The following is a 27961-nucleotide window of genomic DNA, read 5'->3' on the forward strand; positions in this document are numbered from 1 at the left end:
TTCAGCAGCAACCCGGTTGGGGGGGGGGGGGTTACGGGTTTGTTGCGGGGGTTCGTTTTCATGGTTCTATGCCAATTTCTTTTTCTTGTTAATTTATTGTTTTTGTATTTGGAGGGGGGGTTTACTGTTTTTCTTCGTTGTTTTAAAATTTGTTGTTGAAAATTTGAATAAAAATGATTTAAAAAAAAAAAAAGATGCCCCTTAAACGTCACTAGCGTCCCTGCTTCCACCACCTCCTCCGACAGCGAGTTCCAGGCACCCAATTCTCTCTGTGTAAAAGACTTGCCTCATACATCTCTAAATCTTGCCCCTCGCACCTCAAACCTATGCCCCCTAGTAATTGACCCCTCTACCCTGGGAAAAAACCTTTGACTATCCACTCTGTCTATGCCCCGCATAATTTTGTCGACCTCTATCAGGTCGCCCCTCAACCTCCATCGTTCCAGTGAGAACAAACCGAGTTTATTCAACCGCTCCTCATAGCTAATGCCCTCCATACCAGGCAACATCCTGATAAATCTCTTCTACACTATCTCTAAAGCCTCCACATCCTTCTGGTAGTGTGGCGACCAGAATTGAACACTATACTCCAAGTGTGGCCTAACTAAGGTTCTCCCCAGCTGCAACATGACTTGCCAATTCTTATACTCAAATGCCCCGGCCAATGAAGGCCAGCACGCCGTATGTCTTCTTGACTACCTTCTCCACCTGTGTTGCCCCTTTCAGTGACCTGTACACCAAGATCTCTCTGACTTTCAATACTCTTGAGGGTTCGACCATTCACAGTATATTCCCTACCTGCATTAGACCTTCCAAAATGCATTACCTCACATTTGTCCGGATTAAACTCCATCTGCCATCTCTCCGCCTAACTCTCCAAACGATCTAAATCCTGCTGCATCCTCTGACAGTCCTCATCGCTATCCACAATTCCACCATCCTTTGTGTCATCTGCAAACTTACTAATCAGACCAGTTACATTTTCCTCCAAATCATTTATATATACCACGAACAGCAACAGTCCCAGCACTAATTCCTGTGGAACACCACTAGTCACAGCCCTCCAATTAGAAAAGCACCATTCCATTGCTACTCTCTGCCTTCTATGACCTAGCCAGTTCTGTATCCATTTTGCCAGCTCACCCCTGATCCCGTGTGACTTCACCTTTTGTACCAGTCTACCATGAGGGACCTTGTCAAAGGCCTTACTGAAGTCCATATAGACTACGTCCACTGCCCTATCTGCATCAATCATCTTTGCGATCTCTTTGAAAAACTCTATCAAGTTAGTGAGACACGACCTCCCCTTCACAAAACCATGCTGCCTCTCGCTAATACATCCATTTGCTTCCAAATGGGAGTAGATCATGTCTCGAAGAATTCTCTCCAGTAATTTCCCTACCACTGACGTAAAGCTCACATTCTGTAGTTCCCTGGATTATCCTTGCTACCCTTCTTAAACAAAGGAACAACATTGGCTATTCTCCAGTCCAATCCTTCAGTGGGCCAACCCTTTCCCTGGCTACCCTCTTGCTTTTTATGTACGTGTAGAAAGCCTTGGGATTTTCCTTAACCCTATTTGCCAATGACGTTTCGTGACCCCCTTCTCGCCCTCCTGACTCCTTGCTTAAGTTCTTCCTACTTTCCTTATATTCCACACAGGCTTAGTCTGTTCCCAGCCTTCTAGCTCTGACATATGCCTCGTTTTCCTTTTTGACAAGGCCTACAATATCTCTCGTTATCCAAGGTTCTCAAAATTTGCCATATTTATCCTTCTTCTGCACAGGAACATGTCGGTCCTGAATTCCTTTCAACTGACATTTGAAAGCCTCCCACATGTCAGACGTTAATTTACCCTCAAACATCCACCCCCAATCTAGGTTCTTCAGTTCCCGCCTAATATTGTTATAATTAGCCTTCCCTCAATTTAGCAAATTCACCCTAGGACCACTCTTATCCTTGTCCACCAGCACTTTAAAACTTACTGAATTGTGGTCACTATTCCCGAAATGCTCCCCTACTGAAACTTCTACCACCTGGCTGGGCTCATTCCCCAGTACCAGGTCCAGTACAGCCCCTTCCCTGGTTGGAATATTTACATATTGTTTTAAGACCTCCTGGATGCTCCTTACAAACTCTGCCCCCTCTGAGCCCCTAGCACTAAGTGAGTCCCAGTCAATATTGGGGAAGTTGAAGTCTCCCATCACAACAACCCTGTTGTTTTTATTTGTTTCCAAAATCTGTCTACCTATCTCCTCCTCTATCTCCTGCTGGCTGTTGGGAGGCCTGTAGTAAACCACCAACATTGTGACTGCACCCTTCTTATTCCTGATCTCTACCCATATAGCCTCGCTGCCCTCTCAGGTGTCCTCCCGTAGTACAGCTGTGATATTCTCCCTAACCAGTAGCGCAACTCCGCCACCCCTTTTACACCCCCTCTATCCCGCCTGAAACATCTAAATCCTGGAACGTTTAGCTGTCAATCCTGTCCTTTCCTCAACCAGGTCTCTGTAATGGCAACAACATCATAGTTCCAAGTACTAATCCAAGCTCTAAATTCATTTGCCTTACTCGTAATACTTCTTGTGTTAAAACATATGCACTTCAGGCCACCAGACCCGCTGTTTTCAGCAACATCTCCCTGTCTCTGCTCTTCCTCAGAGCCATACAGGCCCTATTCCCTAGTTCTCCCTCAATTCTTTCACCTTCTGACCTATTGCTCCGGTACCCACCCACCTGCCATACTAGTTTAAACCCTCCCGTGTGACACTAGCAAACCTCGCGGCCAGGATATTTATGCCTCTCCAGTTTAGATGCAACCCGTCCTTCTTATACAGGTCACACCTGCCCCGGAAGAGCTCCCAGTGGACCAGATAACGGAAACCTTCCCTCCTACACCAGCTGTTTTGCCACGTGTTTAGCTGCTCTATCTTCCTATTTCTAGCCTCACTGGCACGTGGCACAGAGAATAATCCCGAGATTACAACCCTAGAGGTCCAGTCTTTTAACTTTCTGCCTAGGTCCCTGAACTCCTGCTGCAGGACCTCATGCCCCCTCCTGCCTATGTCGTTAGTACCAATATGTACAACAACTCTGCCTGTTTGCCCTCCCCCTTCAGGATGCCCGCTACCCGTTCTGAGACATCCTGGACCCTGGCACCAGGGAGGCAACTGGAGTCTCTTTCACGTCCACAGAAGCGCCTATCTGTGCCCCTGACTATAGAGTCCCCTCTGACTATTGCTCTCCTGCGCTTTGACCCTCCCTGCTGAACATCAGAGCCAGCCGTGGTGCCACTGCTCTGGCTGCTGCTGCTTTCCCCTGGTCAGCTATCCCCCCGACAGTATCCAATGGGGTATACCTGTTCGAGAGGGGGACAACCGCAGGGGATTCCTGCACTGACTGCCTGCCCCTTCTGGTGGTCACCCATTTCTCTGCCTGCACCTTGGGTGTGATCACATTTATATAAACTGCTATCTATGACGCTTTCCGCCACCTGCACGCTCCTAAGTGTATCCAATTGCTGCTCCAACCGAACCATGCGGTCTGTGAGGAGCTCAAGTTGGGTGCACTTTTGCCAATGAAGCCATCCGAGACGCTGGAACCTTCCCGGACCTGATACATCTCACAGTCAAGAGGACTGCACCCCTCTAATTGACACTGCGCTAATTAATTAGTAAAAAAGTTACTGTTAACTATATGTTTTCTAGCACTAGATTTCTACTGTAAATGTGAAAGCTAAATACAGTACTCTCTGATCTCTGGCTTAGATACCCCGCTAAATTATAATTAAGTAATTATGTTTAATTAGTTTAACAATGTTTAATTTTTAAATTTAGTGCAGATTCCCAATCAGGTCACAGCTTTACTGTTATGTCACTTCAGTTTCCCCCCCCACACAATTTGAGAAGGTAATAAAAATAAAAATAAAAATCACTTGCCTTCCAGGATGCTCTCTGGTTCTCTCCCTGCAGATTAAAAGTCACAGGCCAGAAGAAAGAGAACAAAACGGTAGGGAAAAAGCACCTTCTCCCGCTCTGCACCGTATTACCTCACTGCACAAAATTACTACGTTCCAATTCCCACTCTGGATGTGTCTCACTCAGGCTGTGTCTCCTTGACCTGCGCAAAGCTTACTGAGTGCGCTTTCGGTCTGTCTTTTATACAGACCTCAGCTAACCAGGGTTACTCACACTATTTAAGCTTCAAAGAGAAGAATACAATGTACACCCTTGTGCCACTAAACAGGCCTCAGGTGACTGACACATGACTGCCTCTCAGCAATTAGGGTGGGGGCAACTTCAGCCAATCAGACACTAAGCTACACACTACACTTTTAACTGAAAAACAGCTGAAATAGACTTACTACTTACCTTTCCTGATTACTTCAGTGCACCAAATTACCAAGTTCCAAATTCCCACTCTGGATGTGTCTCACTCAGGCTTTGTCTCCTTGACCTGCCTTAAGTCCCTATTCTTTGAACTCAGGGAGGAGTGGTAATGGGGAGAAGATGGAGATGAGATTGTGATTGTGCAGATTGGTATCTGAGAAATATTATGGTGCATGGAAGGCCAAAGGCTAGACGGTTTGGATTTTGGAAGTGTTCTAAATGAATTTGTTTTTCCAGGGATGGATAAGGATGTGAAATTGGAAGGGGGTAAGAGTGGAGAGGGGCGCAAGGAAGTGGCCATATCAGTGATTACACAGAAACATAGAAAATAGGTGCAAGAGGACGACATTCGGCCCTACGGGCCTGTTTCGCCATTCATTATGATCATGATGTGGAGATACCAGTGTTGGACTGGGGTGAGCACAGCAAGAAGTCTTACAACACCAGGTTAAAGTCCAATATGTTTGTTTCAAACACTAGCTTTCGGAGCACTGCTCCTTCCTCAGGTTCCTCCTTCACCTGAGGAAGGAGCAGTGCTCCGAAAGTTAGTGTCTGAAACAAACATGTTGGACTTTAACCTGGTATTGTAAGACTTCTCATTATGATCATGGCTGATCATCCAAGTCAATAGCCTGATTTCTTCCCCCCCCCCCCCCCCCCCCCCCCCCCCCCCCCCCCCCCCCCCCCCCCACCCCCACACCCAAATATACTTTGACCTCTTTTGCTCAAGTGCTATATCTAACTGGCTTCTTGAAAACAGTGTTTTGGCTTCAACTACTTTCAGTGGTCTAAGTTCCACAGGCCGCCCACACTCTCTCAGTGAAGAAATTTCTCCTCATCTCTGTCCTAAATGGTCTACCCTGTATCCTCAGACTGTGAACCTTGGTTATGGACATCCCCACCATCTGGAACATCCTTATTGCATCTACCCTGTCCAGTCCTGTTAGAATTTGACATAATAGGAATGGCAAGGACGTGAGGCATTTAAGATAATAGAATTGTGGGGAAGGCTCTGAATATGGGTAGGGAAGTTTATGTGGAGCGAGAGATTTAGGGAGGATAGGCAGGCAGTGAACTCTGGGGAAAGAGCATGTGAGTTGAGATGAACCTTGAAATAATGAAGAATGGGGAGTCTTGCTAAGAAGCTGAGGGAAGAAAGCAGTGAGGATATATTGGTGAGAAACTTGGTAGGCAGTTAAGAACAAGGATTCTAAATCTTGGGTTACTTGATTGCTATTTCTTCGTTAGTGAGATGTGGGTATCTCTCGTTAATTAAATTTAAAAATTCCAATTTTTTCTTTCTTTCAGAGATGTGGGTGTAGCTGGCAAGGCCGTCATTTAATGCTCATCCCCAATTGCCCTTGAACTGAGTGGCATATTTTAGAGGCAGGTCACATTGCAGTGGATCTTGAGTCATATGTCGGTTAGACCAGGTAAAGACAGCATGTTTCCTTCCCTAAAGGACATCAGTGAACCAGATGAGTTTTTACGACAATTGACAATGGTTTCATGGTCATTGACTTTGAATGTCAATTTTTTTTATTGAATTAAAATGCCATCCTCTGCCATGGTGATATTCAAACCCGGGTCTCCAAAGCATTGCCCAGGGTCTCTGGACTATTTGTCCACTGACAATTCTACTACACCACCTCATTCGCCACAAGTGTAAAGTGATACATTTTGGGAGGAGGCGCAATATAAAGTAGGGAAGGGGCAATATAAACTAAAGGGCACAATGCTACGTGCAAGAACAGAAACCTGGGATAGATGATAAGGACAAAATGTTGACGTTGGCAGGTTGAGAAAGCAAGTGTGCAGGATTCTGCACTTTATAAATACAAGCACACAATGCAAAAGCAAGCCATTTCTGATGGATCTCTTTACAAATCAGTCACAACCGGCGTAGAGTCCAATTCCAGACACTGCACTTTATGAGAAGGCTTGAGAGTGTGTGCAGAAGTTTTACTAAATTAGTTCAAAGGATGAGGGACTTCAGTTCTGTGGATACTGTAGAGAAAATGAGATTATTCTCTTAACTGAGAAGTTGGAAAGGAAATCTGAAATGATAAAAATCATGAAGAGTCTAGATGGAGTGGATAACCATTCTTACTGCGGAACGGGCTAAAATCAGAGGGTGCAAATTTATGGTAATTGGCAAAAGCAGCAAAAATGACATGAGGAAAAATATATTTTAAGTGAGCGGTTATGATCTGGAATACCCTGCCTGAAAGGGTAGTGGAGGCAGCTTGAATCAAGGTTTTCAAAAGGGAATTAGATCTTGGAAAGAAAATTCAGGGTTTTGGGGAAAGAGTAGCAGAGCGTGCCAAGCTGGATTGCGACAAGCTGAATTGCTCTTGCAGAGGGCTGGCACAGGTCCAATGTATTGAATGGCTTCCTCTGTGATGTAACCATTTGTTGATGTATCTGCATATTGAAAACTGGTAGTATGTACGATGAGCTTTCGGAAACCTGCACTTCTAACAAGTTGCCAAGCTCACCTAGTTCTCCATGTGACAATGAAATTGCTTCAAAATCTTCCTTCTCATTTTGAAAGCCAAATCCATTCTCAGATTTACTCCATTTTCCCGGAGCAATTATTTTCAGCACCACATGCATCCTCTGTTCCTGAATAACTCTGACATACCATAAATTTCCCAATAGGGGAACTCTTTCAATTAACTAAAATAGCAGTTGACACTACCTGCAGGAACTCCCTCAACCATATCACCCCCTCTATCTCTTACCGTCTATAAAACATCTTCAAATTACCCTCATTGGCTTCTGATCCCAATTATTTTTTTTCCTTTCTGGTCAATATCCATGTTTTCTCCCCAACTGAATGCAATAGAAACATTTCCATCTGAAGGAGCTCTTTGTAATTAGGTTGTGGTTGTTGTGTTGTTTGGTCATGGGCTTTGCTCAACTTGGTGAGCTCAGCAGCAAAAAATACAATGACAAAACACAACCCATCAAGTCATGCTACTGGACTGGCCAAATTCTAACAGACAAATGCTGTAGCATATAGAGAACACACATTTAATATTCTGACTGCTGCCTCACCCTGACCATTCTGCTTTCTGATGAGGCATTTGGATGGTTGAATGCAGACCATAGTCAGTAATATTTGCATTTGAATTTGTTAAGATCCCAGTGGGGAAACTGTAAACCAAAATAGCCAAAGTTACTGAATGACCCCCCAAATTAAGAAGCTACTAAAAAGGTGTCAATTTCTGTTTTTATTTTAACACAAACCAGAACCAATGTAAATTAAGTAGAATTAACAGGCAAATCATACTTCAAATAAGAGGATGAATTGTATGTTTTGAGACTGTGTTTAAACTGGAGGTAAAATTGAAGGGGCCATTTGACCTATTCAGAAGAGATCAAAGGCAGGTTAGATTTTTTTGAAGTAGGAAGGTGGTGCAAGGTGTTTTGAGACAATGGCAACAACCTGTGTGTTTACAGGGCACACAGTGTGTCTCCAAAGTCTCAAAAGTGTTGAGAATGTTGGGTTATAAACAGTAATGTTTTAAATTGTCTTTTTAAACATTTCTCATAACAAAAGGTAAATTTCACTTTAATTAGTCAAAAGAACAAGGCTAAATCCTATACAACCCCAAACATATGGCACCATGTAGCAGGGCCGGTGCTAGGAATTGCGGGCCCAATTAGAAAAGTGTTGGCGGGGCCCCTACTCTACAAAAGTAAAAATTTATGTATGTTTATATTTCGTGTAGTATGCTCGTCTTTAACCAAAAAAAAACATTAAATGCTTGATATACTAAAATTTTGAAACTTACTTACCCGGGCGGAAGGATTTGGCGGCGCAGGGCTGAAGGATTTGTCGACGGTAATGCGGTGCGTTCCCCAAAAGTAAAAACTACCCTATAGTTCCTCTTAGAATACAGAAAAGGCTTCAAACGGTAGCTCTGTCGCCGCTGGCGCGGGGCCCCCTTAAGGTGCGGGGCCCAATTTGATGAAATTGGTCAAATAGGCTTAAAACCGGCCCTGCCATGTAGTGATCCTAAGGTATCCAATGTGGCCTATGTATGTGACACACACACTTTCCTTCTGTTGGTGCTGCTTTCAAGTAAGAGTTCACATGGACTAATATTTATCATCCAAGAAAATTGACTTGCACTCTTCACAAAAATCCTTTTCAAATCTACATAAAAATAATATAGATTCCTGAGGTTTTAAAGAAATTACAAACTTTCCTTTATGGCTTCTGGATCAAATGTCATCTACAGGGAAAGAGGGAGGTCACTGACACCGGAGGAGATTGTGACCACTGAGCATGTGATCAAGTGGGAGTAGCAAAACGTGGCAACATCTAAGTATAATCACAAATAATTTAAATTTCCATTTCACTAAACTTAACTAGTTTTATGCACGAGAGAAGGAACAGTAAAAGTCAGACATCCATTTGTTCAAAATTTCTTTGCTCTTAGCCACCAGCTGTGTTTATTTTAATAAAGCAGCTGTTCACACTCTCACAATCAACAAGAACACGCTGAAACCATAGCAACCTCCTCACCATTGCTGCTGCTTCTAATCATTACGGAGTGTCAGCAGTACAAAAAATAATTTGCCAATATAGTTACAGAAATAAAAAAATTGCAACCAGTTTTCAAATTAAATATTCCCACAAAGGTTACATCCTAATAAACAGTTACACACACAAGTCCATTTCTTCACTATACCCCCTTCCTAATAACTAAACTGATATCTCTTGATACTAATAACCAATACATACGTCATTACTGTATTCGTTTTCTAAAGACTAATGTGCATACATTCCATGGCTGAATCCTGCATAACTAACTAGCATCCAATGTCAGTCACGTTGCACAGCAGGTTTCTAGTCAACAAAATTAAATCCTACACGAAGGATGTATTACATATGCATTTCTAGGGCAACCATACAGGACAAAAAGTTTGCTTATTGAATTTTAAACAAAAATTATGTACAAGTCACGAAATGGAATGCTACATTCCACTTTGCAAATCCCAGCTTTTTTTCCACTAGTGAAATAGACAAATAAAAATCACTCAAATCAGCTTTGTGCAAGTTACATCGCCTTCAAACTGCTTATAAATATGAACACTACTGTACATGCAATGCTTTTAGTTTATTACCCTTATGTGGGCAAATTCTGGTGAAAGATGCGTTTAGATATGTAGATCATTATAATACAGGTGCAACCCATAGTAAAGAAAAAGCGTACAGAATTAAGAGGAATGTAAACACCAGGGTTGATCCCTGGTTTGTTGGTAATTGTAGAGTGGGAGATAGGACTGAAAGCAAAAGGTAAGGTTCCTGGACTGAGAAATGTGCTGAAATGGTGTACAATGGCTGAAGGGCAGCACGGTAGCACAAGTGATTAGCACTGTGGCTTCACAACGCCAGGGTCCCAGGTTCAATTCCCTGCCGGGCCACTGTCTGTGCGGAGTCTGCACATTCTCCCCGTGTCTGCGTGGGTTTGCTCCGGGTTCTCCCACAGTCCAAAGACGTGCAGGTTAGATGGATTGGCCATGAGAAATTGTCCTTAGTGTCCAAAAAGTTAGGAGGGGTTATTGGGTTACGGGGAAGTGAGGACTTAAATGGGTCGGTGCAGACTCGATGGGCCGAATGGCCTCCTTCTGCACTGTATGGTCTATGTTCTATGTTCTAATTGAGGTCCACGTTGAAGCATCTCTTAATTATTACATGGGAACACGAGTACGCCATTTAATTTTGCAAACCTGCCTGCTATTCTATTACACTACAGCTAATCTGTACCCAAATCAATATCACCCACATTTGTTCTAGAAATTTTCAACTGAGCCAGCATCTATAGCCATTTTGAAAAGTTTCAAGTTTCCAAATCCTTTTTGTGAAAAGGTGGTTCCGAATTTCACTCCTAACTGGCCTTGCCTATCAATCCTTTTGCTGACCCTGTGCTGTACCCCTTTCGCAATATATTTTCTGAGATTCGGTGCTGCAACTAAACTGGCGGCATGGTGGCAGAATGCTTAACACTGCTGCCTCAGCGCCAGGGACCGGGTTCAATTCTGCCCTTGGGTCACCGTCTATTTCGATTTTGCACATTTTCTTAGTGTCTGCTTGGGTTTTCTCAGAGTACTTTGGTTTCCTCCCACAGTCCAAAGATGTGCAGGTGAGGTGGATTGGCCATGATAAATTGCCACTTAGTGTCCAAAGATCTCCATGCTTGTGCCAAAGTTATGACAGCTGTCTCACACACTAGTGGAGTAACAGCATGACATAATCATACTCACAGAATCTTACCTTAGAGACAATGTTCCAGGCAGCATGATCACCATTCCTGGGTATGTCCTGTCTCACCGGCAGGACAGACCCAGCAGAGGTGGCGGCACAGTGGTATACAGTTGGAAAGAAGTTGCCCTGGGAGTCCTCAAATTTGAGTCTGGACACCATAAAGCCTTGGTTTAAAAATGAACAAAAGAACTGAAAGCCATAGGCGAGGTGAGAGTGACTGCCCTTGACATCAAGACAGCATTTGAGAGTATGGCATCAAAGAGCCTGAGCAAAACTAGAGCCAATGGGAATCGGGGGAAGACTCTCCACTGGTTGGAGTCATACCTGCAGAAAGGACGATGGTTGTGGTGGTTGGAGATCAATCATGTCAGCTCCAGAACATCACTGCAGGAGTTCCTCAGGGTAGTGTCCTAGACCCAATCACCTTCAGCTGCTTCAATTACCTCCCTTCCACCATAAGGTCAGAAGTCGGGATGTTCGCAGATGACTGTACAATGTTCAGCACAATTAGCAACTCCTCAGATAGTGAAATAGTCCATGTCCGAATGCAGCCAGACAAGGACAATATCCAAGCTTGGGCTGACAAGTGGCAAGTAACATTCATGCCACAGGAGTGTCTGGCAATCGGGCCGCACAGTGGCGCAGTGGGTTAGCCCTGCTGCCTCACGACATCGAGGTTCCAGGTTCAATCCCGGCTCTGGGTCACTGTCCATGTTGAGTTTGCACATTCTCCCCGTGTTTGCATGGGTTTCGCCCCCACAACCCAAAGATGCACAGTGTAGGTGGATTGGCCACCCTAAATTGCCCCTTAATTGGAAAAAGTGAATTGAATACTCTAAATTTTAAAAAGAAGTGTCTGGCAATGACCAGCCCATGACATCCAATTGTAATAGATGCTGGCCTCTGGTCTTACCAACAACGCCCACATTCGGTAAATTAATTTTTTTTTTTAAAGTTAAGCCTAGGTAGAGTGCTCATTTGAAGGGTCTGTGCAGGCTTGATTGGCCAAATGGCCTCCTTCTACACTGTAGGGATTCAACAATTCTACTTCAGATGAGGACTGACCACTTTTGTGCACTGTCGGGATTCTATGGATACAGTGTCAGCAACCTCTCTAGCCCAGAAATTCAAAATCTAGAAGTACTAGCTGTCTTGGATATTTTTTTGAGTCGGCCCCACAACTGTCAAACTTACTACGTGCAGCAAGTAGCTGCAAAAAATTGTGAAATAGGAGAGAGGCATAAGGTCGATGATGGAGGAAAATAAAGTCAGCTAATCAGGTAAGAATTAAATTAAAGATGATAGCTTTTCAAACTGGTAATATACTGCCAATCTTTCTGCAAAAGGAAACTGTTAAGATTTTGTATTAAATGTTATCATTAGCCTTCTTTCCCAGTCTGGGCCTTTGGTATTGCTAATTCTGGGTCCTGTGTTTAGCTTTGACATTGTATTGTGTTTTTGACATTGTATTGTGTTTTTAAGCAATACTGTATAGGCACCATGTATCCCCATCACCCCCATTTTCTGTATTGTCAGTTTGCAGCATTACTTTTTGAGCCCAGTGCATACAAGTATAGTTTGCATTTTAATAAATAACTTATTGGCACTTTAAAAAAAAATGTAGGTACCCAATTCATTTTTTCCAATTAAGGGGCAATTTAGCGTGGCCAATCCACTTAGCCTGCACATCTTCGGGTTATGGGGGTGAAACACATGCAAACACGGGGAGAATGTGCAAACTCCACGCGGAAAGTGGCCCAGAGCCGGGATCACACCTGGGACCTCAGCGCCGAGAGGCAGCAGTGTTAACCACTGGGCCACCGTGCTACTAAACTTATTGGCACTTTATAATGTTTGTCACTGTTTTATGTCTCGGGTACAAATTTATATCCGGGTCACACAGTTGTTAGGCATTCTAATGTTATTCTATAATCCAGAAAATTCAAATGTTGGCCTCAAGAATTCTGGACTGAAAAGGTTACATTGTAATACATATTGCAAGAACCCAAAATCGTACATCTTAAATATGATATTAAATAGAGTAAAAGAAGCAGTGGGCCTACAGGTGCACGGGTCAATGAAGGTTTCAATGTAAACAGACAAGAGCATAGAAAAGGACCAGCAGAATGCCTTGGTTTGCACCAAGAAGCTAGTATACAGAAGAAACTGAACTGGACCAGCCACACAAATATTATGGCTGCAAGAGCTTGTCAAAGACTCGGATTTCTGACACAAGTAACTAGTCTCCTGACTCTCCAAAGCCTGTTCACCATCAACAAGGCACAAGTCAGGAGTGTGATGGGATCATAGAATCCTACAGTGCAGGAGACCATTAGGCCCATCGAGTCTGCACTGATCCTCCTTCCCTAGGCCCCTTCCCCCACCCTAACCCCGTAACCCCACCTAACCTGCATATCTTTGGAAGCCGAGGTGCAATTTAGCATTGCCAATCCACCTAACCTGTATATCCTTAGACTGGAATACCATGCAAAACTGGATAGATTTCAAGCAGATCTGGCAACTCAAGATTGGGCTACCATGAGGTGCTGTGGGCCATCAGCAGCAGCAGAGTTGTACTCAACCATGATCTGTAAAGTCATGGCCCAGCATGTCCCCATTCTACAATTACCACCAAGTGAGAGGATCAACCCTGGTTCCATGAAGAGTACAGAAGGCATGCCTAAAAATGAGATGTCAACCTGGTGCAGCTAAAACATAGGACTACTTGCATGCCAAACAACACAAGGAGCAAGTGATAGACAGAGTTGATTCTAAATCCAACAGATCAGATCTAAGCCCTGCCACATCTAGATTTGAATGCCACAGGGGAGGCATTAATTCCACACTTAATGCCTGGCAAACCAATTACTTGGAAAAAAAGTGTAATCAAGGTGGCAGCCCGCTGACACTTGGCCTGGTCAGCATTACCACATCTCAAAGCAAATAACAGCAAATGGGATGTTGCAGTTGAAGTGGCCCATTACAAAAGAACTGCATGTTCTTAGCAGAAATGATACTGGTTTTCTTGAAATACAACATTGCAGAGGGTCAGCTTCAAGTGTATTCATTTTTTTTAAAATTCGTTCTTGGAATGTGGACATTGCTGGTTGGGTCAGCATTTGTTGCCCATCCCTAATTGCCCTTGAACTGAGTGGCTTGCTCAGCCATTTCAGTGGGGGGCAGTTAAGAGTCAACCGCATCGCTGTGTGGATCTGGAGTCTCATGCAGACTAGACAGGGGATGGAGCACAGACTTTCTTCCCTGAAAGACATTAGTAAACCAGATGGGTTTTTATAACAATCAGCAATGGCTTCATGGTCATTATTAGATTTTTAATTCCAGATTTTTATTGAATTCAAATTTCATCTGGGGGTGGGGGGATTCAAACCTGGGACCCCAAAGCATTACCCTGGAACTCTGAATTACTAGTCCAGTGATAATACCACTATGCCATCACCTCCCCTTGCAGACAGTAGGAATGTCAAGATTGTGATTATGATATGAACATCCTTACCTCTATTGTCTTGTCGACGGGGTGCACTTTCATGTTCCCACCAAGAGAGAGACCGTCAATACCAGAAATGATCCGGGATAATCCAGTGCATTCTTTATCTGTACTCTGCCGTTTTTTCAAGGACCTATAAATATCACCTTCGAGCCACATATGGCCTTGTTTCCTGGAGACAAATAACAAGGTCAAAATTTGTTCTCATTATTATTCAGACTTTTGTGTTTAAAGGTCAGAAGTAAAACTGCATGATCTTATAGCGATTAAACAGACATGGGCAGAAATCCCAAACACTAATTCTATACAAACTAACAATTTTTAACCTTTGAGTTTTAAGGTGGCTCATCTTGCTGGAAATGTCTTACTGGATTCGTGATGTGGTGCTCTCATACTTCCAGTGATTCTGGAATTATTCAAAGTTTAAGAGCTAACTTTTTTGAATGTTATTCGCTGCACAGTCATCATTTGAAGACACCTTTCACTCATTTTAATAATTATGTTCACACATTTCATTTGGGTTGCAGAGATTCTTTTGTACCAGATATAGTACATGGCAAAGTGTTTTTGAACTATATGTTCAATAAAATTGTGCACATTGCTGTATAAATCTTCAAGATCAGTAACCTAGCTAAAAGTTGGCAGTGCCCAAATCACAAACAAGCCTGTTATTAAAAAATGGTGCAGAACAGATAAACATCAAATACTGCTGAAAGTCACACTACCATTTGATTCAACTATTTTCAGACTCCACTCAAAGCCACAAAAGTGCCACACAAGTATCATATGCAACACAGAAACAGGAAAGATCATTGCTCTTAAACAAAAGTTCAAAGATCTGGAACGAAGATTTATAAATGCAACTATCAAGACCCAAACTTCAGCCAATAAAATTGGGCATAGCAGAATTGCACACTCATGCCTAGAGAGTTTTGTTCTAAGTCCAGCATACTCAAAAAACAGAAAGCAAGGCCTCCTCGATCTTTTTTTACATTTTGTAGTTAAGTCATCTAGGGTTCTTTAGACAGGAAGGTGGTTAGTTAACCCTCAAAAAAATGCTACTTCAATGGCAATGCTATTCTACTATACAAGTACATTGACTTTAATGCAAGGTGCTACGTGAAATTTGCAATTTCTAATTAGTCCATAGAATTCCTGAAGTGCAGAAGGAGACCATTTGGCCCATCAAATGTGCACTGACACTGCAAAAGAGCACTCTACCTAGCCCCATTGCCCCCACCCTATCCCCGTACCCCTACGCATTGATCATGGCCATTCCACCTAACCTGCCCATCTTTGGACTGCGGAAGTAAACCGCGCACCCAGAGGAAACCCACGCAGACAGGGGGAGACAGTGCAAAATCCACACACTCACCCAAGGCCAGAATCGAACTTGGCCCCTGACCCTGTGAGGCAGCAGTACTAACCACTGTGCCATCCTCTCTCCCAGTTTAAAAAAAAAGAAAATCTTTTAAATTAAATTGAAAAAATTCTCTAGCTCATCTTCAAATAAGTTTGAAAATCTGGAAATTACTGAAAGGTACTGCTGCATCTTAAGTGGATGTGTTGCAGAATCGAAATTCAGTCAAGTTTGAACCCAGATTATTTACAATGGGTAAAAGCCTTCAAGTTAAAAAAATGATGAGGCATTTAAAAGTCTCAGAAGGCAATTTGGTATATATAATTAATCTTATTGTGAAATATGCTATTTTATTGGATTACACCATTTTTTGGGGACTTTTTTTGAACTTTTAGTTTATAGAAAAGTTGTTTTCAGAAAGCACTTTATGAAGGACAGTGGAATATTCTGCATGGCAGTTAATATAATGGTGGGTATTGTGCATTAGAAAACTTGCAACACCTCATAGTTCCAAGATAGCACCAGCTAAAAGGGTCGCTTCTGTGATGGATATTTCCCATAAAAACTAGTTTACACAGCAGCTTTCAGAGACATCGAATTTAGAAAACTAGATAAATTAAGATATTAAAGTTGCCAATGCTGAATTTTTATTGTTGTTCTTTACCTTTATTTCTCAAGTTTAAAAAGGTAGTATCCGCCCTATAGGCCCCATTTAAAATATAGTCAATCTCATGTTATTCATCTGCATGGCTGTGTATGCATTTAGAGGCAATGCTATTATCCTGGAATATTTAAATTCCTGTGGAATAATTTATCAAATCAGAACCCATATATGATCACACATAGAACATCCAGTGCACAAGGAGGCCATTTTGCCCATCAAATCTGCACCGACCCACTTAAGCCCTCAATTCCACCCTATCCCTGTACCCCAATAACCCCATCTAATCTTTTTAGTCACTAAGGGCAATTTATCATGTCCAATCCACCTAACCTGCACGTCTTTGGACTGTGGGAGTAAACTGGAGCACCCGAAGGAAACCCACGCAGACACGGGGAGAACGTGCAGACTCCGCACAGACAGTGATCCAGTGGGGAACCGAACCTGGGACTCTGGCACTGTGAAGTCACAGTGCTATCCACTTGTGCTACCGTGCTGCCCCAAATCAGAACAGATGCAATAGTGCCCATGACACCAAGGGATTACCATATGGATAAGAATTAAATAAATGATTAATTTGCAGAAGAGGCAATTTTAAAATGGGATAGTTACCAAGATTTACAGTGAGCACTATACCTGTGCCAGCTAACATTATTTTAAAATGGCAAACCTACACCAGTTACTCAAATCATATTCTCACAGCCTACTTTGAACAAATATTTAGTGTAAGATCCCTTCGGTTATCTCACAACATACTGATTGGAATTCTAAAAGAAAAGCAATATCCTCCATCAGAAGTATGAAGTAATGAGAATTTGACAGCATCTCAACATTATCTCTGAAAAGAATAGTGTTTCGTGAAGCATTTCATTACCCAAGTTAATATTTTGGGATACAGTAATAAGCAATTGAAGACATGATACATGGCAAGTGTAGCACTGCAAGTGACAAGTGACTTTAGGCTCATGGCTTCCAAAGCTTTTCACCACTGGGGTCTCCTTGCTGCATGTCTGGATCCATTATAGACTAATAAACAGAGATGAGCACACAAATTAGATAAGCATACCTGCATTCGCGGAAGATATTTTGCATACACTTGGGTGGGGGAGTAGCTGGATGACTTCTGTGCAGCTACATAACTGGAATGAATGTATTACATTGCATTGTGTGCACTGTCGGGTCTAGGAAGGCATGCTCAACATTAAGGGAAAGAGGTAGGATTACCCCAAGAAATTAACAGGTGCACATTATCCTTTGGATAGGTATCATACCAACACTAAAAAAATTCAAGCTTAGTCTTTTGTAAACTGTAAGTAATAAATAATAGCCAACACAAATATCACTACCATGAAATCAACCTTCAAATAGCAAACATTTTAGTGGAAACACTAGGAATTTTCAGCATATCCGCAGCACTAGACATTTCGGCAAATCCACAGCACCACAGCAGAATTGAGATTTTGAACTTGGATTTACTTTTTAATTTTCATTTCTATTGATTTAACTATATTCTTTGCAGCATTTAGGAGACTCAGATTGGTTACATAATTTGCCTGTGGAAACTGCAGTCAGCAAGCCTCAAGTTTCGGAATGTTGTGCTCTTCATATTCTGGAACTGGCATTTCTCAGATCCTTGTTGCGGTCTTCCACTGAGGTGGTTATGTGCCAAATTGGTAGAGTCTGTCAAACTGGTAGAGTCTGTTGGAAGAGAACTTGGAAATAAGTTACCTTTAGACCTGTTACATGTTTATATGGATGTTAATGGTTTAAGCTTTGCAGTACTGCTCTTTTCTTGAACAAAGAGGTTTTGCTTAGATGAATTTAGATAGTTTCATTTCCTGCTGTAATGATGACTCAAAACACTCGACTTTCTCTTGAGGAATACTGTTCTGACATCTATTAACTGCACACTTCTGTCCAGAGCATGCTTGTGATGGCAAGTAAACGTAATGTTTTTTTTGTCTCAGCCATACGAGTGCTTCAACTATCCATCCTGATGCTTTATATACACAACTGTATTTGGCAACTCAGGATGTAATGCTATTTAATTGTTAGGTTAACTTTTACAAGTCTGCCATTAATTTCCATTAATTTCCTTCTCCGGAATTTTGGGAATGTAGAATTGTTTAAACGAATGGCAAGAGATGCATGTTTTTAAATGGTTCATCATATTTTAAACTGTGCTTCTTTGTAAGTGAGAAGGGGAAACAACCCAAACGTTTAATTATTTATTTTTATAGAACCAAAGCATGTTTCTCATCAGTAAATCAAGGGGAGAAATTGACAGCCATCTTCATCTACTACTAATTTTTGAATTTAGTTGTGTTTGATATGCTCAACTGAAAGGTTCCTGACAATAAAATTAATCAATACCTTTCTACATTAAGCATTTTTTATATAGAGTATTCTTCAGAAAAAAGCTGCTGAGCTGACTATATCCAATCTGCATCCATGAGAAATATAAATTAGTCAGACAAATGAGGAGACAAAATCACTAATCACATGCATAAGTGCTTCAATTTGGTAGCAAATGACGAAGATTCCTTTCTTCCCATAATATGTAAAATTTGGCCTTTTCCCCCAACATCATGATACATATGTTTCTGCCAAGTTGAGCAGTTCTGGACATACGAAACATATGGATGATACAGAAAGCCATTTGTTTGGAATCAGGTTTGCTGGTGCGTCTTTCCCCTTTCAAAAATTCTCCAATAAGGATCCGCTATCATGAAGTAATCTCTTTTGCTTCCTAACTCTCCTACTTATTTTCTCATCTTTTCATGATCTGCATGTTCATATATTCTTTAGTCTTTAGGTAAAGGTAAAGCAGATGGAATGTAAAGCAGATAAAGTTAAACCACTGCGGAGAAGGGGTAAACAGAGTTATGATCACTCAGGAGGTATGGAGGTGACATTAAATAGGCAACAACCACCATTGTGCAAAGGTGCATCACTGACAGTCGCAACTAGAAAGTGGAAGCAGCAAAAAGGAGAAAGAAGTTACATAAATATAACTTGGTATTTCCATAGCTCTCTATTTAAGTTAGAATGAGAAACAGCAGTCTGGATACTCCGAACAGTTCTAAAATGTATACAGGCAAGGATCAAGCGTAGTTACCACAAGGGATAAATGAATGGAGGATTAGAACAATTTCTCAACAAGCAGGCTACCTTCTCTCATCTCTTCCACAACCCTGTACAGAATGCCCACCTATTTCTCTTGATTTGGTAGTTACATTAAAATAGATTATGCACAACATACAAAAGGTAAGTCTTGCACGAACAATAATTAATTATAGTGCTGATGGACTAGTTTCAGAACCCAGAGGAAGATTCACTCCAACATCTGAATACTTCTCAGCACCAGAGCGTGAGGGGGCATATTATCAAGGTAACTAAGTTAATTGAAAGGGGATGGCCATGGGATGGTGCCTTCGATGCAAATAGAACAGAATCTGAAGCATATGACCAAAGTCAGACTGTAATGGAACAAATGGGAGATTAATATGCAGTCAAAATTGTATGAAGCTCATAATGGATTAAATTTCTTTTAGAATGCTTCCATGCACAGGTCGTTTCTCAGAATTGAATTTTTTAATTAGAGGGGGAAAATGAATGTGAAAATATCTGCAATATTCAAACGATACAATGTTGAAGAAAATTTGGAAATTTAAGATTGAAAATAAGAAACACAAATACGCCTAATGAAATACGGCAACACATTAGGCCACATTCTCTTGGGCAAATAACTTGCAGTAGAGACAAATCAGAGTTTCTTGATACAATATATCATTGTCACAATATGCCAGAGTGACAGAACAAAACTCAAAGCGATGTTAAGCAAAGCAGTTTCCAGTAGGAAAATTTAGTTTAGCTCCAGATATATAGTGTCAGGAAACTGAGGTAGTTTTAAGTAATCCATAATTGTGGGTACTAGAAACAAGAAATAGCTTAAGTTTTATTTGATGTTTGTGTGTAAGAAAGATTAAAATTTTGGTTAGCTTCACGTTAAGCAAAGGAGCCTGCTTGTCTGGGTTTTTGACACAAAGGGCTCACAACTGAAAACAAACAGGATTTAAAGACAGACTAGGCTGTTGCTTAACTGCCAGGGGCCCACACTGAAAAATACAAAGCAGTTGTGGTTCAGTTGAAACCAGGTGCCCGAGAAGAAAGCAGCTCTCACAGAAAGCTGCCAATAGGCAGGGCAATGGAGTAAGGAACAGAAGGCAAGTCTCAGAAGCTGAAAATAGTTCTAGAAACCAGGGAATAAAAAGGAGATGTCCCATATAGAATGAAGGACAAAGAACTAGAATCTGAATAATTACTGTTCACTGAAGCTAAATAAAGAGGCAGAGAGAGGCTCCCAGTTAAAGACAGCTGAAAGGCACAAGCCTGGTGAAGTCAATTAGCAAGAAGCCGTACATCTGAAGTGATCCTAAGGTTGGTGACACTTCAACACAGCCTGTGAAGTGTTCTATTGGCACAGCTAGGAGCAGGGGAGAATGTGTGGAAGCTTGAATGCACGTGGCCATTGAGGACGGAGGAAGAGGAAGAAGAGATTGAAATCCTGGAAGTAGATCTGTGGTGAATGCACCTGAAAGAAAGCAATGTGTGGCAGAAGATTTAAAAGCGCTTTCTTCAAGCACTTCCACACAAATGTTTTCAGAGTTCCAGTGAGACTGGTTGGCTCAGCGTGACAAGCACCTATTTTTCTTTTTTTTTTGAGGGGGGAGGGAGGGAGTGGCACTAAGTGCTATTGGGTGGCATCTGCCACTTGGTTTCAGAGTGTGGTGTAGCTGACCATAACTGGCCTGTTGGTTTACATGGACTGTGTATCTACTGAGAACATGAAAAATCTGTGTACATCGTTGATGATGTAGGTGGGGTGAAGGAGCATATTATAGTCAATCTTTTTCATGTAAAAAGTAATGTTTTATTCTTTTGTTAAAAGTTAATCCTGTGACTGTTCATCCATATATAAACAAAAACAAAAAATGGTCAGTCTATTGAGCCAGCATTGCATTTTGGGACTGACTGTCCAATAGTAACATCAGTTGGGATCGTAACAATAGTAGGTTAGATGCCTACGCAAAGCAACAACCCCCTTTTTTTGTTAAGTGACAAAACTACACATCCAAATTATTTGCACAGAGCATTTAGGGTAAGTGGGAGGCTGTGCTTGTCTTCTAAAATGTAAGATAGCAGGATGAAGGTAAAAAGATTTTTTAAAATGAAGCTTTTAAAAAGTAGATTGCAACATTCAAATGTTCCACAGAACTCAAAACAGTAAACGGCATTAAACAACAATCAAGTCAAACATAAATATTTCCAAGTTCTTTCCAGCCAAATTTACCACTTTTACAAATGGTCATATATAGGGCAAAATTTGAAAACAACAGATTAAGAACATGTTACCATAAAACAGTGGCAAACCACCAGGTTTCCAATCTTAAAGATGTCAACTCCAGAATATAGAGTGCACAACAAAGAAATTCAGCTTGCTGACTGCAATTTTCATAGTCTTAAGAAACTTTCCAACTGTACCTGAAAATAGAACGGTTAGGTACTAGCACTGATACATTTAGAACCTCAATTCTGGTATTTTAGGCAATTACTGAGAACACAGTAATTCAGGCAGTTAATAACTAAAACAATGTACAATTTACCTCAATGCTTAAATTATATATTTGAAAATTAAAAATGAGAGAATTTAGAAATTGAACCAAATGATAAGGAAATGCTGAAACCAAATAAATGCATATGAATTGATGCCAGTATCGCATTAATACAAGACAAAAGGTATGACATGCAAAGTACTACAAATCACTATTAAAAAGTCATAGGATGTCCTTTTTTTTTAAATTCCACAAATCCTTTGACAACTTTCCCTATTTTAGTGCAGTTACAGAACCCAAGGAAAAGACACTGCAAGGAATTAGGCCTATGAGATCATTAAACATCCGGCTGGAAAATTAACCTGAAAGGACACGTTTGTAAGTCAATCTCGATACCACATTCCTCTTCCCCTTCCCTCCCCGACTGCATGCTACAATGCAAAACATCCATAAGCAGTTTCATAGAAAATTGCTAGACAGTGTGATTCACATTGATTTTTGCACTGCAAAACATTGAACAAATCTTTACCATAGTTTTCCATTTTTTCATTTATGTCCAAAGATTTTGCATTCCACAGAATATTTGAAACCAGCATTTTATGCTGGAGATATTTATTAAGGTAGTCATCATTCAAAACTAAAATACAGTAGAAGACACCAGTCTGTGAAGGCAAGGTCATTGTATTAAATGTAAAAAAACACACGTGACAATTTATTGCCATAGAGTAACCTTTCAAATACACTTTAATACAAAGGATGCCTCCAAATAAACTGCCAGAGTCATGTGTATGGAAGCAGCACTTTCATTAATACCATAATTCTCTTTAGCAAACATTCGAGTTTTCGATACATGACCAAATACACTATACAGGCAAACATAAGGAGGTCTTAACTATGTTGTTTTGCTGCATCATGATCCGGCCGTGCTACAGAGGTCCAGGAAATATCATGCAATTTTAATGTGGTGAGTGACACAAGTACCAGAGATTAGCTTTAAAAATGTTGAGTGCACTTGGAAGGAAACAGCAGTCATGTTAGGTGAACAATGTCAGAGGCGGAGTGGACTTCTTTGGGAATTGGGATGAAGTCTTTACAAGATTAATCTTGAGGTTTCAGATGCTTCTAATTTTATATTCAGGAACATAAAAATTCAGGAGTTAATGAAATTAGAGGAAAGCAAACTTGGGAGAGATACTGAATTGGAGGCACTGGCAGAGACATACAAAATAAGTTAGATAAAAAAGTTGGTGGGCAGAATAATATCATGTATAATTTAACACGAAAAGTAACATTTGTTCTGTGAATGGTGTTAAAATTGCTACGGGTAGAGTTGAGAGACTTAGTGGTTAACTATTAAAATGTCCAGTCACTTATTTTTTCCAATTAAAGGGCAATTTAGCATGGACAATTCATCTACCCCGCACATCTTTGGGTTGTGGGGGTGAGACCCACGCAGGCACAGGGAGAATGTGCAAACTCCACACGGACAGTGACCTGGGGTTGAACTTGGGTCCTCGGCACCATGAGGCAGCAGTGCTAACCACTGCACCACTGTGCTGCCCCGATGTCCGATCACCACTGAGCAGTGTTTTGGGGGGGGGGGGGGGGGGCGGCGGCACTGAGATTGCCAGAGGTCCTGAGCTGGTGAAGAGCCTGAATCTTCTCCATGGTGCCGGGATACATTCGTTGGTCGTCACAGAACGGACTGAGGTGAACCACCTAGATTAAGCAGTCTCCTGGTAGCATGTTGTGTTATGTACTCTGGGATAACACAGGCTGCAACGGGATGCAGCTTTAACCAAAAGATACACCAGACCTTGAAGTTAGTTCAATCTGATTTATTGAACCAGTAGCACAGTTCTCTACGAGTTTGACTCTCTGCTAACCGAAGTGTGGTTACTCTGTCTGACTGAACCAGACTAGCTCTTAGCCACGTGATGGAGGTGTGATACTGTACATACACCCTGACTCACTCTGTAGATGTTCATCAGTGGAAAGAGGCGGAGTGTGAGTGCCTCGTGCCTTTTATAGTGAGATACCACCCCTGAGTGTCCTGCCTGCTCATTGGTTATGTCCTGTTCTTGGAGTTAATTATCTGCCTGTCTGTCCCTGTCTGTATTGTCTTGTTCTCGGTGTTAATTAGCTGCCTGTTTGTCCCTATTTGTTTATCATTATCTGCATATCATGACAATGACGCCAGATCGAATAGTCTCCCGACATCTATCGGCCTCGCTGAGGAGACTCCAGCCGAGTGCCAATTAGTCGGGGACCACGCGTACCAGCACCTGTGGGGGGTGGGAGTCTTACAGACGATCGGAGGCCCCTGGGTGGTTGGCCTCTGGTCAGGTTGGCACCCTGGCATTGCTGGTGCCATCCAAGAGCCGCCAGCCTGGCATACTGGGTGCTACTTGGACACCCTGGTAGTGCCACTCTGGCATTTTGCCTGTGGTAGGGATCAGGCCTGGGGGTCCCCTGGCGGTATGTGCTGGGTGTCGAGAGATCAGAGTGTCATTTAATAATGGCATCTCAGTCACTTCCTGTGTCGCTTCCCAGTCTCTTCCTCAGTGCAGGAAATTACAGGCATTCCCTGTCGGGGCCCGAAATAGCAAGAGTGTCGTTAGAAAGCAGGGTCGTTCCCTGAGGTATAAGCAACGGGAACGACCCCGCTAATCGCGTCCAGAGCGGACTCCCAATTTTATTTTGGATTAGAGCGGGCCCATTGTTTTGAACCCTTACGATTTGTCAGGCTGTTGGTCCAACAACTCACTGGTTCGGTAAACTAGCCCAAAAGTTCAACTATTACCATTAACTTCTAAAAAGTTCCTGGCAAACTGGAAAAAAAAAATTAATATCCTTTCAACAGCTTCAGTCAACAGAGAAGACAATCACTAAAACAGACACTCAGAAACATTATGACCGTTACTTTTTTATGGACGGCACAGTAGCACAGTTGTTAGCACTGCTGTTCCACAGCGCCATGGACCCAGGTTCGATTCCCGGCCTGGGTCACTGTCTGTGCCGAGTCTGCACATTCTCAGTGTCTGAGTGGGTGTCCTCCGGGTGCTCCGGCCTTCGTGGGTGTCTTCCGGGTGATCCGGCTTCCTCCCACAAGTCCAGAAAGATGTGCTTTTAGGTCATTTGGACATTCTGAATTCTCCGCAGTGTACCCAAACAGGCACCGGAGTGTGGCGACTGGGATTTTCACACTAAGTTCATAGCAGTGTTAATGTAAGCCGACTTGTGACGCTAATAAAGATTATTTTAACGCTGTTGACATTAAACACTTCAGGATGCACTCAAAAAGCTGGTATAAAACGGTAATAAGATTTTTAAAGATGATAATGTCTGAATTCACAGGATAATTAGGATTTACTTTCATTATTCAAAAGCAATATATCAGCTTCCACCTGGTTGCTCTGCGAAAACCACGAGGTGACTACTGAATTTTAGACCCCAACATTTGCAAAAGGGGAAGAGAAGACTCCATTGCCATCCAAGGTTTGTTGTGGACAAATTATGTGATTGAAAGATTTTCGAAAGCTTAATCACAATCTTGAATATGCATTAACATTTGCACAAGAAATTGCTTTATCCAGTCACCGCCCCTGCAAAGTTTGAATATGCATTAACATTTGCACAAGAAATTGTATAATCCAGTCACGGCCCCTGCAAAGTTTCTGCTTTAGAGCAAGCAGTATAGTACAAGTTAGCCATTTCAACACCGTCCATACTATGTATATGGATTTGGAATAAGTCTGCAAGAGGATAGCCCGATGCAACGAATTCCAAACAATCCAAACCATGTTTTTCATATTAAAAACCGCATAAAGTTATTCAACATAAAATTCTGCTTGTTCCTTTGGAGGTTATTTTTTTAAAAATCAAATGCTTGAGTTTGACACAAAATTCAGTTTTCTTCTTGGGCTGATTGCTACCATCAGAGCATAACAAAGTGTTCTCAATCCATACAAAAGATACTTAAGGGGCAATTTAGCGTGGCAGTCCACCTACCCTGCACATCTTTCGGTTGTGGGAGTGAGGCTCACGCAGACACAGGAAGAATGCGCAAACTCCACATGGACAGTGATCTGAGGCTGGGATTGAACCTGGGTCCTCAGCACTATGAGGCAGCAGTGCTAACCACTGTGTCACCCACTACACAACATTTTCAATTACAAGATAAACTTATCACTTACTCCTCCAAGAAGTGTTGCTGTGGACCTATTATAGATCCTGGTCGACATATCCTAATCCATCCTATGGCTTCTGCTGCAGTGAATCTGTAGTGTTTCATTATGTAACAGGCTATTAAGGTACCTGTTCTTCCTAAACCAGCTGAAATGAAAGATTGGTTATGTGATTACATTATCACGTTATTTGAGAGATGTTATTTTACAATTGCTAAATTAGGATTGATTTAAATCAAATTATATGAAATTATTTTGAATTAATACATCTTACTATGAAACTCAAATTTTAAAAAAGGTTACTAATAGCATCACCCAAGTGTGTGTCATGGCAACTGTTCCATTGTGTGAGAAATAGCATAATATGAACGGGACATTTTGCAATATTTCCTGAAACAAGTAGGGAAAGAATATTTTTACAATTAACATTGGGGAGCAATCGAGTGAACTACATTGTAAGCAATCCTTCCCCTCATTTATCATTGCTGTCCATGGCCTGCATATTGGACATCATGGTCCTTTTAAGATTGCTGCACCACTGTGCATGCATGCATCTCAAGGGAACACTTTGTGTGGAGCATGTTTGTTCACTGAGTGGTTCAATCCAGATTGCTGTGCAGTTTAGAGAGAACACTAATTTTAAGCCATTCTAAACAAAGCACAATATTTATTTAAACATTCATTACTCAATTATGTCATTACATAGCCATTGTTCATTACTGGAGTTAAAACTTCAGTCCAATTACAACACAAACTTCTGCTCAAAGGTAATATTTACAGTACAAGTTTAGCACTTGTTGCATTGTGGTTTTGGCTTTCCACCAACCCTAAACAAATGCTTGTAATTTCCACAAATTTTACCTGCTTGAACTCATTGTGTAGTTTCTGCTGAAGTTACAACAGGCAATTAGGGAAACCCTGTGGAAATTCCTCTCTTGATAAATGTAAATACAGTAGTCCCCCGTTATAACGCGCCCCGCAATACCGCGGTTCGCGATATACGGCGGGGGGGTTTATGGACCCCAACTTACTTGACTCATTTTAAACTCTTTTTGAAACAGCACCTTTTTGAGCCGCGATGATTAGACCGATTAGCAGCGATGATCACTGTACTGTAGAACGATTAGCCGCGATGAGTAGCCGCGACCGATTAGACCGATTAGCAGCGATGATCACTGTACTGTAGAACGATTAGCCGCGATGAGTAGCCGCGACCGATTAGCCCAGTTACACAGCCATAAAAGGGATACCTTTTCCAGTGCAGGTATCTTCGAGTTCAGTTGCTGTCGTTCAAAATGTTTAAGCGCAAGTCTTACTCAGTGAGTCAAAAGATACATTTGATAGACCGGCTTCGAAACGGGGAAACGAAGGCAAAATTATCCAGAGAGACTGGTGTACCAGAGTCAACCCTCCGTGGGTGGGTGAAAGATGAGCCCAATTTAAGAGCATATGTTGGGACAGTTTCTCAGAGTGAAGGGCTTAGCAGGAAAAAGGCAAGGAACGCTAGTGACAGTAACTTAGAGAAGGCTGTGTTCACCTGGTTTGTCCAGGAAGAGTCTGGTGGCACCCCCTATCTGGACCTATCATCAGGACTCAGGCTGAGAAGTTCCATCACCAGCTCCACCCAGAGGACAGCAATTTCGTAGCCAGCAAGGGTTGGCTCCATCGGTTCCAGAAAAGACATGGGATAGGTGCAGTTACCATCAGTGGTGAACAGAGATCCGCCGACTCAGGAGCCGCAGCAGCCTTTCCCGACATCCTCAAGAACTACATGGTGCAAGAGGAGCTGACCCCAGAGCAACTCTACAATGCAGATGAGTCAGGGCTTTACTGGAAGATGCTGCCTGACAAGACCCTAGCTGTCAAGGATGATGCCCACAAGACTCTGGGGTACAAGCAAGCCAAGAACAGGCTCACCATCCTGTTTGCCAGCAATGCCACGGGAACACACAAGCTGAAGCCATT

General features: G+C 42.0%; 1 protein-coding gene across 6 annotated transcripts in view; it reads right to left on the reverse strand.

Annotated features, from left to right (window-relative positions):
* Positions 1–27961, reverse strand: part of LOC119964781 (dual specificity protein phosphatase CDC14A-like) — a 274575-nt gene that overhangs the window by 104917 nt on the left and 141697 nt on the right. For all 6 annotated transcript variants that reach the window (XM_038794759.1, XM_038794760.1, XM_038794755.1 and 3 more), the window contains 2 exons: positions 26006–26144; positions 14183–14345 (listed from right to left, as the gene is read on the reverse strand). In XM_038794759.1, coding sequence (XP_038650687.1) covers positions 14183–14345; positions 26006–26144 — 302 coding nt within the window. The remainder of the gene's footprint in view (positions 1–14182; positions 14346–26005; positions 26145–27961) is intronic.

The sequence above is a fragment of the Scyliorhinus canicula genome, chromosome 4 (genome assembly GCF_902713615.1).
Source record: "Scyliorhinus canicula chromosome 4, sScyCan1.1, whole genome shotgun sequence".
Lineage (NCBI taxonomy): Eukaryota > Metazoa > Chordata > Chondrichthyes > Carcharhiniformes > Scyliorhinidae > Scyliorhinus > Scyliorhinus canicula.